This window comes from Macaca fascicularis, chromosome 15 (assembly GCF_037993035.2).
Source record: "Macaca fascicularis isolate 582-1 chromosome 15, T2T-MFA8v1.1".
Taxonomy (NCBI): Eukaryota; Metazoa; Chordata; class Mammalia; order Primates; family Cercopithecidae; genus Macaca; species Macaca fascicularis.
Genome location: NC_088389.1, coordinates 4,598,776 through 4,610,781, shown reverse-complemented (window position 1 = coordinate 4,610,781; position 12,006 = coordinate 4,598,776). Strand labels below are relative to the sequence as shown.

The window sequence follows — 12,006 nt, the reverse complement described above, 5'->3', positions numbered from 1 at the left end:
CTTCCTGCATCTCACCTGCTGTCTTGGCGTCTGGAATTTTCTCTCTGGTGTGTGGTTCTCTTGGATGGAACTAGTTTGTTTGCACATGACCCTGGCTCCTAAAGGAGGATACACGTTTCCAGAGTGCTGACCACCACCCGGACAGGCTGGGACAGGCCCTGGGAGCCCAGATTGTGTTCTCGAAGGTGGACCTTTTCCACCAGCGGACATTTCTGGTGAACAAGAGAAATATTCGGTGCAGGGTTGGATTTGTTTCGGTGTGGACCTCTTCCCAGCATGTTGTCTACCTAAGCCACCCTTGACTGCTTTAGTCTGAGTCAATAAGGCAAAAATGGGCCCTTCCCTGGTGGTTCTGGATGCTCCTGACTCGGGGAGCAAGCTGTGATTAGTGGGTAGAAATGACCCGAGAAGCTGCAGTTTGGCAGGTCCGAGGGTCTATGCAGGGATCTGGGCATGAGACAGACTCCTGGGCTGGATAATTCCAGGAGGATTAGCAGCTCTGGAATTGACTCTTAGTAGACAATTGGGCCATTTATTTGGATCTGATGCTGAAAAATGTGTTAGTTCCCTAAGTTGTTTTTGCGTGTCTCCGTAAATACTTACCACCCAGTTTCACTAGAGCTCATTTCCTAGTCAGGGTGAAGTTAAAAACTGGAAAGAGAGGAGACGTGGGAAATGCTGTCTGACATGGCCACCTGCAGAGTGACGTGGCGTCGGGGCCATGCATATGCGTGTGTTTTAAGGCATTAAGTCTGCCCAGAAGATCCACTGCAGAAGAAAAGATGGTGGCGAGAGAGGGGCTTGGAGCTGAGGGGTCGACTCCAAAGCGGTCTGAGCAGCCTCTTCCATTCTTTGCTAGCATATCCTGCAAGGAACACTGGCTGGTGGATTGTAGAAGCATCTGGGTGCTTTGCAGGACTGGGTCGTGCTGTGAAATCCCGTGAAGTTTTCTGACAAATTTCCCTTGGTTTCCAAAAGTGTTTGGAAATTTAGAAGTGGGCCCCTCCATTTGCCGCTCAGGGAGATGCCTTTTTGGGGAGCACGGAAGCACAGACTGTCTCCTTGGGGTCTGTTTGGATTTCTCTCTTCTTGCTTCTCTGCTGTTCTCTGGTGCCGCCTCGTCTGTCTCCGGTGCTTTGAGACCCAAAGCTGCCGCCCTCCAGATCTTCTCTCTGCTTGGTGGCGGGTTGGGGGCGAGGGCCTCATATGAGGCGGAGCCCATGGAAAATGGAAGCGCAGGGTGGCGGCCCTCTGTACTCGCTGGCTGGGGGGCCTCGTTGGCGTGGAGGTTTGGCTGAGTTTCATAGAGACCTTGTTCCCCTGGAGGGCTCTCCCTGTGGTGAAGGTGGGGCTTGCACCGTGGGCCCCGGAAGGTCTAGGTCCCCTCTTCAGCCCCATGGCCAGTCAGGTGGGCACCGTGTCCTTGGCTGTGTCCATGGCTGGCCGTCAGGAACGGGGCATCTGCTGTGTGGTCTGAGTGAGACCGGGCCTCGCTTTGGGCCTGGGCCTCTTCCTTAGTCGAGTGGACAAACCAGATGCATCCTCTCTGTCCTTCCTCTCACCTGCACGTGGTGGAAAGGAGCTGTGCTGTCTGTGATGTCAGCGGCCTGCACTCGCCTGAGTCCTAAATTCATGGTCCCCCAGACTGACGCAGCTCCCCCAGCCTGGTCTCCTCTGCCACATCATGGCGTCTTCTTAAAGCCCAGGGGCAGTGGCGTGATCCCCCTTTGGCGATCTGGGATGACGTGGGCCAGAAAGACCAGCCCCGTGTGTTCTATCTGTTGGTGTGTGGGGCGCAGAACAGCCCCCGCCTGGGCTCCCGGATCTGGGTCCTCTCAGCAGCCTGGCCACTCGGGCTGTGACCTTGGGGGTGGGCGTGGCTTCGGTGGACCGCTCAACTTGGTTTACTGGAAAACCATGGCTTGGGGGTCTCCGTGAACCAGGGGCTCTTTTGCATTGACAGTTTTGCCTCTTCTGTTCCAGGGTCGGGCTGGGAGTGACGGAGCCAGAGGAATGCCTGGACAAACTGGCCCCAAGGTAGGCCACCCAGCACCCTCCTGGTGCCCCGGCGTCACCGTCATCCCTGGGGTCATGTTGATGACGAGACCACAATGCTGGTTATGTGATGACTGTGATTATGAGGACAGGTGGCTCCGTCACTGGCATTTGACGTGAAGATAGGGTTGGTGGGTGAATTTCACCAGCGAGTGTGACAGCTGCAGTTCATTTCCATAAGGGAGACATTTGCTTCCTTCCAGCAGTGGCGAGCAGGGATGGGGGTGGGATCCCAACTGTGAAAACCATCCGTGGCTGTGCAGGTGATGAGGCTACATGTGGGGCACAGGCAGGGCCTATGGCAAGTCCAGGGGCCAGAAGGTCTTATGCAGTTGGGCTCCTGGGTGTTGTGGAGGTGAATAGATGTTGCCCGTGGCTAAAGGCAGGCCTGTGTGTGTGGCATGAACGAACCTGCACCAGGCATGCGCCAGCTGTTGCTGTCGCCACCCGTGCCCGCCCACTGCTGTGCTCAGTGTATCCACCCCTGTGCCCCAGCATTGCTGTGAGCATTGCCCCGGTCTTGGCTCACCCCTCCTCCTCACCTCCTGGAAGCATTTGTCCCAGGCGATGGGGGACAGGGGAGATACTGACCTTCTATGAAGCGTGCACCTTGGGACGGCAGCTGTGATTTGGAGATCGGAGACCGGGTCACCAAAAAAGTGCCAGGGCTCAACTACACCTGTTCCCTCTTCACGGGCGTGAATGAACGCTGAAGTGCATCGCGTCAGTCCCGAGCTAGTGAGGTGGCCTGGGGGGTGACAGGAGGAAACGCAGTCTTGTTGACTGTGTCTCAAAAGACCATAGTCTTCTTTCAACAACATGACCGAAAGCCTAAAATGTCCCATCGTTGACATCACCCCACATTGGTGTGCACACCCATGAGACAGGGTGCTGTTCCCGGGCTCCAGGGCATGCAGAGGAGGGGTTGGCCAGAGAGCCAGGATACCTGAGAGTAGCCAGTGCTGGCCCGTCCACCAATGGGCACGCGTGCCTCCTGCGCGTGGGCAGCCCTTTGGCACTGTGGATGCAGCCACGAGCGGACGCACACGGGGACCCTCTCCTGGGGCCTCCCTGGGGTGGGGGAGATCAGCGGCAGACACTCACACACACAGGACACTGCGGCGGTCGCCAAAATACCGCGTGACTAAGGATCCATCGGTTCCTGCGGCATGGGACTTGGGGACGAAAGCCATCTCTCCCTTTGCAGCCCGTGTTGGTGTTTTCAGGGGAAGAGGCTGGGATTGTAGATGCAAAGCGGGGGCCTATGGAGAGAGGGCTGGCCAGTGGCGTTCAGGATGCATAGATGCTGCGTGAAACATGGTCCAAGGCGGGGCGGCCATCACATCACGGGCTGTCTGCGTGTGCAGGGTGGCCTCTGAGGCAGCCTTTCTGTCCTTTTGGCAGGGTGACCGGGGTTTCGACGGCCTGGCTGGGTTGCCGGGCGAGAAGGGCCACAGGGTGAGTATCTCCTCTGCGAGAGACGGGCATGACGATGGGCAGCAGAAGTGTCTCTTGGGGGGTCCTTCTCCTTCCAGGCAGCCTCAGATTTCCTATGGCGTCAGGTCTCCGCCATTCCAACAGTCACTATACAAACCTCACGGGAGTCAGCAAATGGCAGAGAGCCCCCAAATGATGTCTTTGTTGATGGGTGACCAGCCCAAAGGAACTGGAGCTCTTATCTATCTGTAGCTTGTGACAAGTGAGCCAGACGGGCCGACCCACCTGAGGGGCGTGAAGGGGGCAGGGAAGGAGCCCTTCCTTTTAGAGATCTGTTTCATGGAGTCCTTGAACATTTCACAGAATCCAAGCAGCTGCCATTTCAGGGGCGGCCAAGGACACTTTGCAATATTAAAGTGGTGGTCCCAGGGGGTCGGGGACAATCTCAAGTGGCCATGAGGAGACCAGGTCACCAAAACCTGCCAGGTGTCTACCTGTTCCCTGTTAACGGGCATGGATGAACTTGAAAGTGTGTCCCGTGAGTCCCGAGCTAGTGCAGGGAACTGGGGGTCTTCCTGGCTGTGCCGTTTCCTTGTGGTTGTTGGAGAACATAGATGTGGTAGCTTTGGATAAACAGCAACAGCCAAGCCCCTTGAATCTTCTTGCATCTGTCTCAATAGACTGTGGTCTTCTTTCAACAACAACGTGACGGAAAGCCTGCAATCTCACGCCCTATTGAGGAGGTGTGGTGGGGAAGGCCCGTCCTGGCCACCCGCCCTGCTTTCTCAGGCCATTTGGGGACCTGACACGAGGGCTTTTCACAGCTTGTCAGATGTTCCTTCTCTGACCTGCTTTCTTTGAAGTAGATTTCTTTGATGGCTCCTTTATATTTTAGCACATCGAGGACATACAGGCACGTATGTGCGTGCACACCCTCACACACGCACACACACGCATACCCATCCACATGCCCCACATGCATACACACATGCACACACATGCATACACAGCCCCCCACGCACACACACACCCACACACCCACACGCACACACATAAACACCCACACCCCTGACATGCATACACACATGCACACCACCCACATGCATACACACCCACACACCCCACACATACATGCACACACACACATGCATACACACATGCACACCACCCCCATACACACATACACATATGCACACACATGCATACAGAGGTGCACAGGCTCCACACATACCCACACTGACACACACATGCACACATACGTGCACATGTGCACACACCCCACACATGCACACATGCACACTCATACCCCACACCCACACATGCACACATGCTGCATACATGTGTACACATCCACACACATTGTACATGCACACACACTTACACACATGCACACCTATACACACATATGCACCCCCACCCCCCACATGCACACAGGCATACACGTGCACACCCCCCACATACCCCCACACACTCCACTCACACACGTGCACTCACATACACACATGCACGCACACCCACACACGCACTCATGCACACAAGCATACATACCCACACCCCTCCGCATGCATACACACATGCATACCACCCCCACACACATACACATGCGCACACCACCCACACACATGCATACCCGTGCACAGGTGCCACATATACCCACACTCACACCCACATGCACACATACATGCCCATGTGCACACACCCCACACATGCACATACCCCCGCACATGCACACTCATACCCCCACACCCCCACATGCACACACGCATGCTGCACACACATACATACCCACACACTGACATGCACACACACATGCACACCTACACACACATATGTCCCCCATGCCCCCACATGCACACATGCATATGCAAATACCCCACATACCCCTGCACACTCCACCCACACACGTGCACTCACATACACACATGCCCGCACACACACATGCGTGCACCCACACGTCCACCCTCACCCCACCGCTCTGTCGATTGTGCCCGTAAGCACGGCCTGCTGCCCTCCATGATGCCTTGAGAAGGGGCTTGGCTGTTGCCGTTTATCCAAAGCTGCTGCATCTGTGTTCTCCAACAACCACATGGAAAGAGCACGGCCACGAAGGCCGTCCGTGACTCAGCTCCAGCCCTTTTGCATGACTGATGAGCACATATTGAGCACCCACTGCATGCGCGCTCTGAGGCTGCAGGCAGGCGGTTCTCCCCGAGGGTGAGGCTGCTTCACCTCGAGGACTTGGGCCGAGGATAGCTCAGACCTTGGCTTAGTGTCCTGAGGCTGCCCACGTGGGTGGCCCTGCCTGGCCCCGCAGGGTGCTCAGTCCAGCACCCTCCTATCTTCAGGCCATCATGGCGAGACTCAGGTGAGAGTCTGCAGCCTACATTAGCCCAGCCGAGGCACACGTGATCTCCTAAGGAACCTTCCCTCATTTTGGAAGGGCCTTCCGAGAGCTTGGGAATCTTACTGTCAGAATTAGAGAAAAACAGAGTGTGGACCTTGGACAAGCCCTGCATGACCTGCTCAGGAGAGGCTGACATTGACCCTTTCACTTCCTAGGGTGACCCTGGTCCTTCCGGCCCGCCAGGACCTCCAGGAGACGACGGAGAGAGGGTAGGTATTCTGCCGTCCCTGTGACTGCTCCTGCCTGCCCTGCTCCTCAGTGATTTGCGCAGGAAGACCGCAGAAGAGAGGCCTATGGTGTGGGATCGGCCTGCTGCATGTGGAGGGCCAGCTGGGAGAGGGCAGAGGGGGATTCCCAGTGGGCAAAGCAATTGATCAGATGCCAAGAGGCTGCGGGGCATGGGAGAGACCCTGACTGCAATGTTTAGTTACTCTATTGGTTCTGCCGGTGGACGTTTAGTTACTCTATTGGTTCTGCCGGTGGACATTTAGTTACTCTATTGGTTCTGCCGGTGGACGTTTAGTTACTCTATTGGTTCTGCCGGTGGACGTTTAGTTACTCTATTGGTTCTGCCGGTGGACGTTTAGTTACTCTATTGACCCTGCCGTTGGACGTTTAGTTACTCTATTGGCCCTGCCGGTGGACGTTTAGTGACTCTATTGGTTCTGCCGGTGGACGGAGCCCAGGGCCACCTGTCAGCTCTCACTGCAGGAGACAGGTGCCCTGAACCCCACCGGGAGGAAAGGTGGCCAGAGAGTTTACTGAGCTCGGCATCTCTGCTTATCTCGTCCAGATGAGGAGTTAGCTGGAGGCATGCAGGTGGCAGAAAGCTGAGATTTGGGGAGCAGAGGAGGGCGGGGGATTGGAATAACCCTCTGTGGGCCTGGAGGTAGGGAAGCGAGTGGCTGCGGCCGGAGTGGGGTCGGAGCGTGGGAGGGAGCTGTTCCCCAGCATGGGCGCACAGGCTGGGGTCTGGTATCTGCCATGTCGTTTTTGTGTGTGGAGGCGAAGTGTGATCTCTAGGCCACAGCACAGTGGGACTGGGGCATGGGATGTATGAGGCTGTGAGTTTCTAAGCTCCTCCCGGCAGGCACCACAGTCACTCAGACACCTTTGTGTGTAAGGGGTGTTTAGGGGAAAAGCTTTAAGGAACCCTGGAGGGTGAGAAAGAGGAGCGGCTCCAGGGGCATTTCTGTCTCACCAGCTTTCAGGCTGACGTGGTCGGGGCACCTGCTCCTGTCTGGGCCTCAGCACAGTCTGCTGTAAGATAAGGAAGGAGAGAGGGACCCTTCTAGATGTCAGTGCTGCTTGATTGAGAGGACGTGTGTGTGTGTGCATGTGTGGCTGTGTGCACGTGTATGTGCAGGGAGTGTGCATGTACCTGTGTGCATGCATGCAGACGTGGCTGTATGTGTGTGGACAAGCATGTGTGCATGGCTGCATATGCACGTGCATGCACAGGGTGTGTGTGTGTTTACAAGTGTGCATATGGCTGTGTATGTGTGTGCATGCATATAGTGTGTGTGTGTGCATAAGCATGTGTGTATGGCTGTGTATGCACGTGCATGCACAGGGCGTGTGGTGTGTGTATGGACAAGTGTGTGTGTATACACGTGCATGCACAGGGCCTATGTGTGTGTTGACAAGCGTGTGTGTATGGCTGTGTATGCATGTGCATGCGTGGGGGTATGTGCACAAGCGTGTGAGCACAGCTGTGTATGCACGTGCACACATAGGGTCTGTGTGTGCATGTATGTGTAGGCATGTGCAGGCAGGCTGTGTGTGAGCATGCGTGCTTGCATACGTGAGGCAGGTGGGAAGGGGCACTGGTGCTTTGGTGAGGGGCAGCGTTTGCAGGCAGCCCGTGGGTGTGAAGCGGTGGAGCCAGGGAGGCTCCCCCTTCTGCAGCCAGGAGGAAGCCTCTTCTTGCTTTACTTTCCCAGCTGTTTAGGACCCCAGGGGGGACACCTGGTTCCCCAGAGGGCGGCCCAGGGGATCTTGTGACTCTCCCCTGATGCTCTGCCCCAGAGTCTGTCATTCATGAAGGTCACCAAATCCTTTCAATTATATGATCTTTCTGCCCAGTCTTTCCCTCTGGAGAGCTGTGGTATGTGAGCTCCTGAACCAGCATCTCAGAGCCTTCAGGCCTCAGCTGCAGCGTCTGCACACCTAGCAGCTTGCTGGGAGCGAGGACATTCCAGGCCTTCCCAGCTGGTACCAGGGCTGGTAAACCTGGCATATGTGAAGCAGCCCCAAGCCAGAGAACCCTTGTGCCCCACTGAGGGGAAACTGGTGTCCAGGCTAACAGCTCGTTCCTCTAACCTTGCCTTTTTTTCTCCTCTGCAGGGTGACGACGGAGAAGTCGGGCCCAGGGGGCTGCCTGGGGAGCCCGTAAGTCTGTGGGCTGAGTGGGACGGTGGGGGCTCAGTGTGGAGAAAGGCTTTGTCCAAGGCTCCTGCTGGAGCAGGATCTGGGATCAGCCAGGAGCTTAGATGAGAGAGGGCTCGACCTGAGAACAGACGGACCTGGCCATTTCCCAGGGAAACCAAAGAGAGGAGGCACAGGCGAGGCTGGCTGGCAACCCCAGGAGGAAGTCTGAGCCGCCTACAGGAGCAAGCACGGCCCTCAAGTGTTGTTGTGGGAGTCCAGGGGCAGTGTGGTGGGGTCTAGGGGCATCGTGGGGAGTCAGGGGGCAATATGTGGGGTCCATGGGCATTGTGGAGGGTCTGAGGGTATCATGGTGGGGTCTGGGGTCAGTGCGGGGTGTCTGAGGGCATTGGGGATTCCAGGGACAACATGGTGGGGTCCCGGGGCATCATTGGGAGGGTCCGGGGTCAGCATGGGTGGGAACAAGGGCACTGTGGGGGGTCTGAGAGCATTGTGGGGTTCTGAGAGCATTGTGGGGGGTCTGAGAGTGTTGTGGGGGGTCTAGGGGCAACATGGTGGGGTTCAGTGGCATTATGGGGCATCCGAGGGCATTGTGGGGGGTCTGAGAGCATTGTCGGGGGGGCTGAGAGCATGGTGGGGGGGCCGAGAGCATGTGGGGGTGTCTAGGGGCAATATAGTGGGGTTCAGTGGCATCGTGGGGGGCCCAAGGGCATTGTGAGGGGTCTGAGAGCATTGTGGGGGGTCTGAGAGCATTGTGGGGGGTCTAGGGTCAACATGGTGGGGTTCAGTGGCATTATGGGGGGCCTGAGGGCATTGTGGGGGTCAGGGGGCAGCATGGGGGGTTCAAGGGCATTGTAGGGGATCTGAGTGCATTGTCAGGGGTCCCGGGGCAGCACAGCGGCATCAGGGGCATCGTGGCAGGGGCGGGGTTCACACACCTGAGTCAGCCCGAGCTTGGGCCTGTTTCAGTGGCCGCCCTTCCAGAGGCAGATCCCTCCAGCAGACTGCCCCAGCCCTGGGCATGGGAAAGCTCTTCCCTAAGCGGACATATATTTAGGCCCAGAGCAAATGTCCTGACTGAGAGGACGTTCATTACTATTCATTTGCTGTTGCTTTAAAGAATCTCTTTTCTCGTAGCCACGTCAGCCCGGCTGCGTGCATCGGGTGGTGCTAATTGATGAGAAATATCGCAGGCACTGCGTAGAGGAGGCAGGGGTCGGCGCCTGCAGACTCATTTGGGACTAAATTATACCCCAGATGTCTGATTAGCCTCTAAGGAGAATTCATCAACTCCACTCTCTCCTTAACACACGTCCAAGCAATACCTTCCGGGCTGTTAGCTTCCAAGAAACGTTGCTAGAACTAGGTATTAAAATAACGAAGGAAACATTGAAGAGGCAATGAGCGGGGGAAGGATCTCCCTTCTACAGAATCTGAAAAGGTTCTGTCAAAATTAAGAGCACTTGAAGTCCAGGTACCTGGGGTGAAGGCTCCGTAATTCCCCGCGGGTGGCAGGCAGTGCTCCCGGAATCTCACTCCACCTGCGGTAAGCGGGGACTGTTCTGCAGGAGCCCTGGCTCACCGGGGAGGGCGTGCCAACTCCTGACCAGAGTAGCGTCCTGGAAAAGATCTGTACCCCGTGCCTCCTTCCGCACGTTCAGTCGTGGGGTTCCCGCCAGGGACTAGTTTCGCCTGACGCCTTCCTGCCCACACCCTCGGACCCTGTGATATCATAAAAACAGTTGTATGTCGCTGCTGCGGAGGGGAATTCGAGAGGGAGCTGATAATGAGGACGGGGCGCAAGGGCTCCGTGCGGTGGAATGTAATTGCGTGATGATTCTTGGGGGGAGCGTCTGTGCCCCAGCAAGTGTCAGAGGAGCCGGTCAGCTTGAAAACCCTCCTTTCCCTGAGGGTGCCCCATAGTGTTCTCTCTCAGTTCCCACCAATTCCAGACACCTGCCCCTGTTCCCAGCACCAGGGTGGGGTGGAGGGAGGCAGCACAGCAGGCTGGGAGGGAGTCTGGACCTCGCTGCTGGGAGGCCGGGAGGCCTGAGTCACCAACTGGGGTTCTGGGTGGAGTCAGGGCCAAGCGGGCTTAGGGGACAGAGAGAGGAGGGCTGGGGTTTCTGCCCGAGTTTAAAACCTGTCTTCCCTTTATTTTCCCTTTCCTCTTACAGGGGCCACGTGGTCTGCTTGGGCCGAAGGGGCCTCCAGGTCCTCCCGGACCTCCCGTAAGTCCTATCGCCACTCTTCTTGTCTGCCCCCATCTTGACTTTTGAGACCCCACCTCCCAGCCGGTGGCCACTTGGGCACAGAGGCAGGAAGTCTGCACTGGCCCCTGTGACGCCTGCCTGCTGCCAGTGTGAGGCGTGAGTGGGACAGTGACGTTCAGACGCTGTAGACACGGCCCCAGCAGGTGTGGCCTCGCAGGTGGAGGCCCGAGGCTGCCGGCCTCACACGTCCGCTTCACCTTGGCGGCACTTACTCCCGGCAGACAGCACGTGCTATTTCAGTTCTAAGCCAAAACTCAGGATGTCACGTTTCTTCCCCACTAGAAAGAACTTCCAGCAGCTTCTGTGAACATTCTGGAAGGAGGCGGAAGCCCTTGATTCCAGTGGGGCCGTGTCTTGGTGGGCAGCTTCCCCAGGGCCAGGCCTGCCCGCTTCAGCCTTCCCAGCCCTGTGTGACCTGGTTTTCTAGAACCTGAGGCCTGCCCCGTGGAATGCAGGGGCCTGGCAGCTCAGTTAACCTTTAGCCAAGGGTTACCGGGGCTGACCCGTGGACCTCTGGGACGGGATTCGGAGTCAGGTCTTTCCCTTCCCCAGACAGCATCTGTCCTCTGATTCTTTGTAGGACGGGCATCTGAGCTGGGTTGAGTGGGATTTTCCTTTTGAGTACTGTGAGTTATTTCGCATTCAGTTACATATTTTTCTTCTTAAAATCGCACACAGGGTGTAACGGGCATGGACGGCCAGCCGGGGCCGAAAGGAAATGTGGTAAGTCCCTGGCGTCCCGTGGCCCGGCTTCAGGGGCATTTTCCCTGGGCACACTCCTCGCCCCGCTAGGGAGGTCCATCGCCGTCCACCTCAGCTGGGAACGTGAAGGGCAGGTTGCAGACCCTCTTCCGTGGCACCCACCCTCCAGTGGCGAGTGGCACCCGGAGACTTTAGCATGATGGGGCGACTTGGGAGTTTTCTACCCGATATATCATTTCTGGTCGGTTCCTCTCATGTGTTCCTTCCTGGACGGATGTCTAGGTGTATTTGCATAAACGAGTTAGTGCTCACTCCATCAGAGTCAACCTCCACAGCCTCAGAGGCGCCTGGTCCTGGTGCTGCTCTCTGTGGTGGAACCTGGCCGCCTTTCCCTTCCCCCTGGCATCAGGCAGTGGGGAGCAGTTTGAAAGGATGGGAGGCCAGTGAGGGGGCACACGACACCCAGGGGAGGGGGTCCAGTTCCCAGAGCCCCCTTCAGTGCCTTTGCTTTTGTCTCCTGTAGGGTCCCCAGGGAGAGCCTGGCCCCCCGGGACAGCAGGGTAATCCAGGTGCTCAGGTAAGTGAGCCCGGGAGAGGCAGCTCACGGGGATCCGGCTGTGGGAGGCACGTGTCTTCAGCCCCGAGCCCTGGGAGGGAGCGGCCAGCTCTGTCCCCTCCAAGTTGCAGCCCCTCCTCTTATCTGGAGGGAGACTAGGACCTGGGTTGGTGCCCGGATGAGGGAGACAT

General features: G+C 57.2%; 1 protein-coding gene across 3 annotated transcripts in view; it reads left to right on the top strand.

The window, feature by feature from the left end:
- The window catches only part of COL5A1 (collagen type V alpha 1 chain), a 208,645-nt gene that overhangs the window by 115,000 nt on the left and 81,639 nt on the right, over positions 1-12,006 (top strand). For all 3 annotated transcript variants that reach the window (XR_012424123.1, XM_045374232.2, XM_045374231.2), the window contains exons 17-23: positions 1,984-2,037; positions 3,460-3,513; positions 6,052-6,105; positions 8,243-8,287; positions 10,462-10,515; positions 11,236-11,280; positions 11,783-11,836. Coding sequence is in view for 2 of the 3 variants with exons in the window: in XM_045374232.2 (XP_045230167.2) it covers positions 1,984-2,037; positions 3,460-3,513; positions 6,052-6,105; positions 8,243-8,287; positions 10,462-10,515; positions 11,236-11,280; positions 11,783-11,836 (360 nt within the window). In the remaining variant the exon portion in view is untranslated. The remainder of the gene's footprint in view (positions 1-1,983; positions 2,038-3,459; positions 3,514-6,051; positions 6,106-8,242; positions 8,288-10,461; positions 10,516-11,235; positions 11,281-11,782; positions 11,837-12,006) is intronic.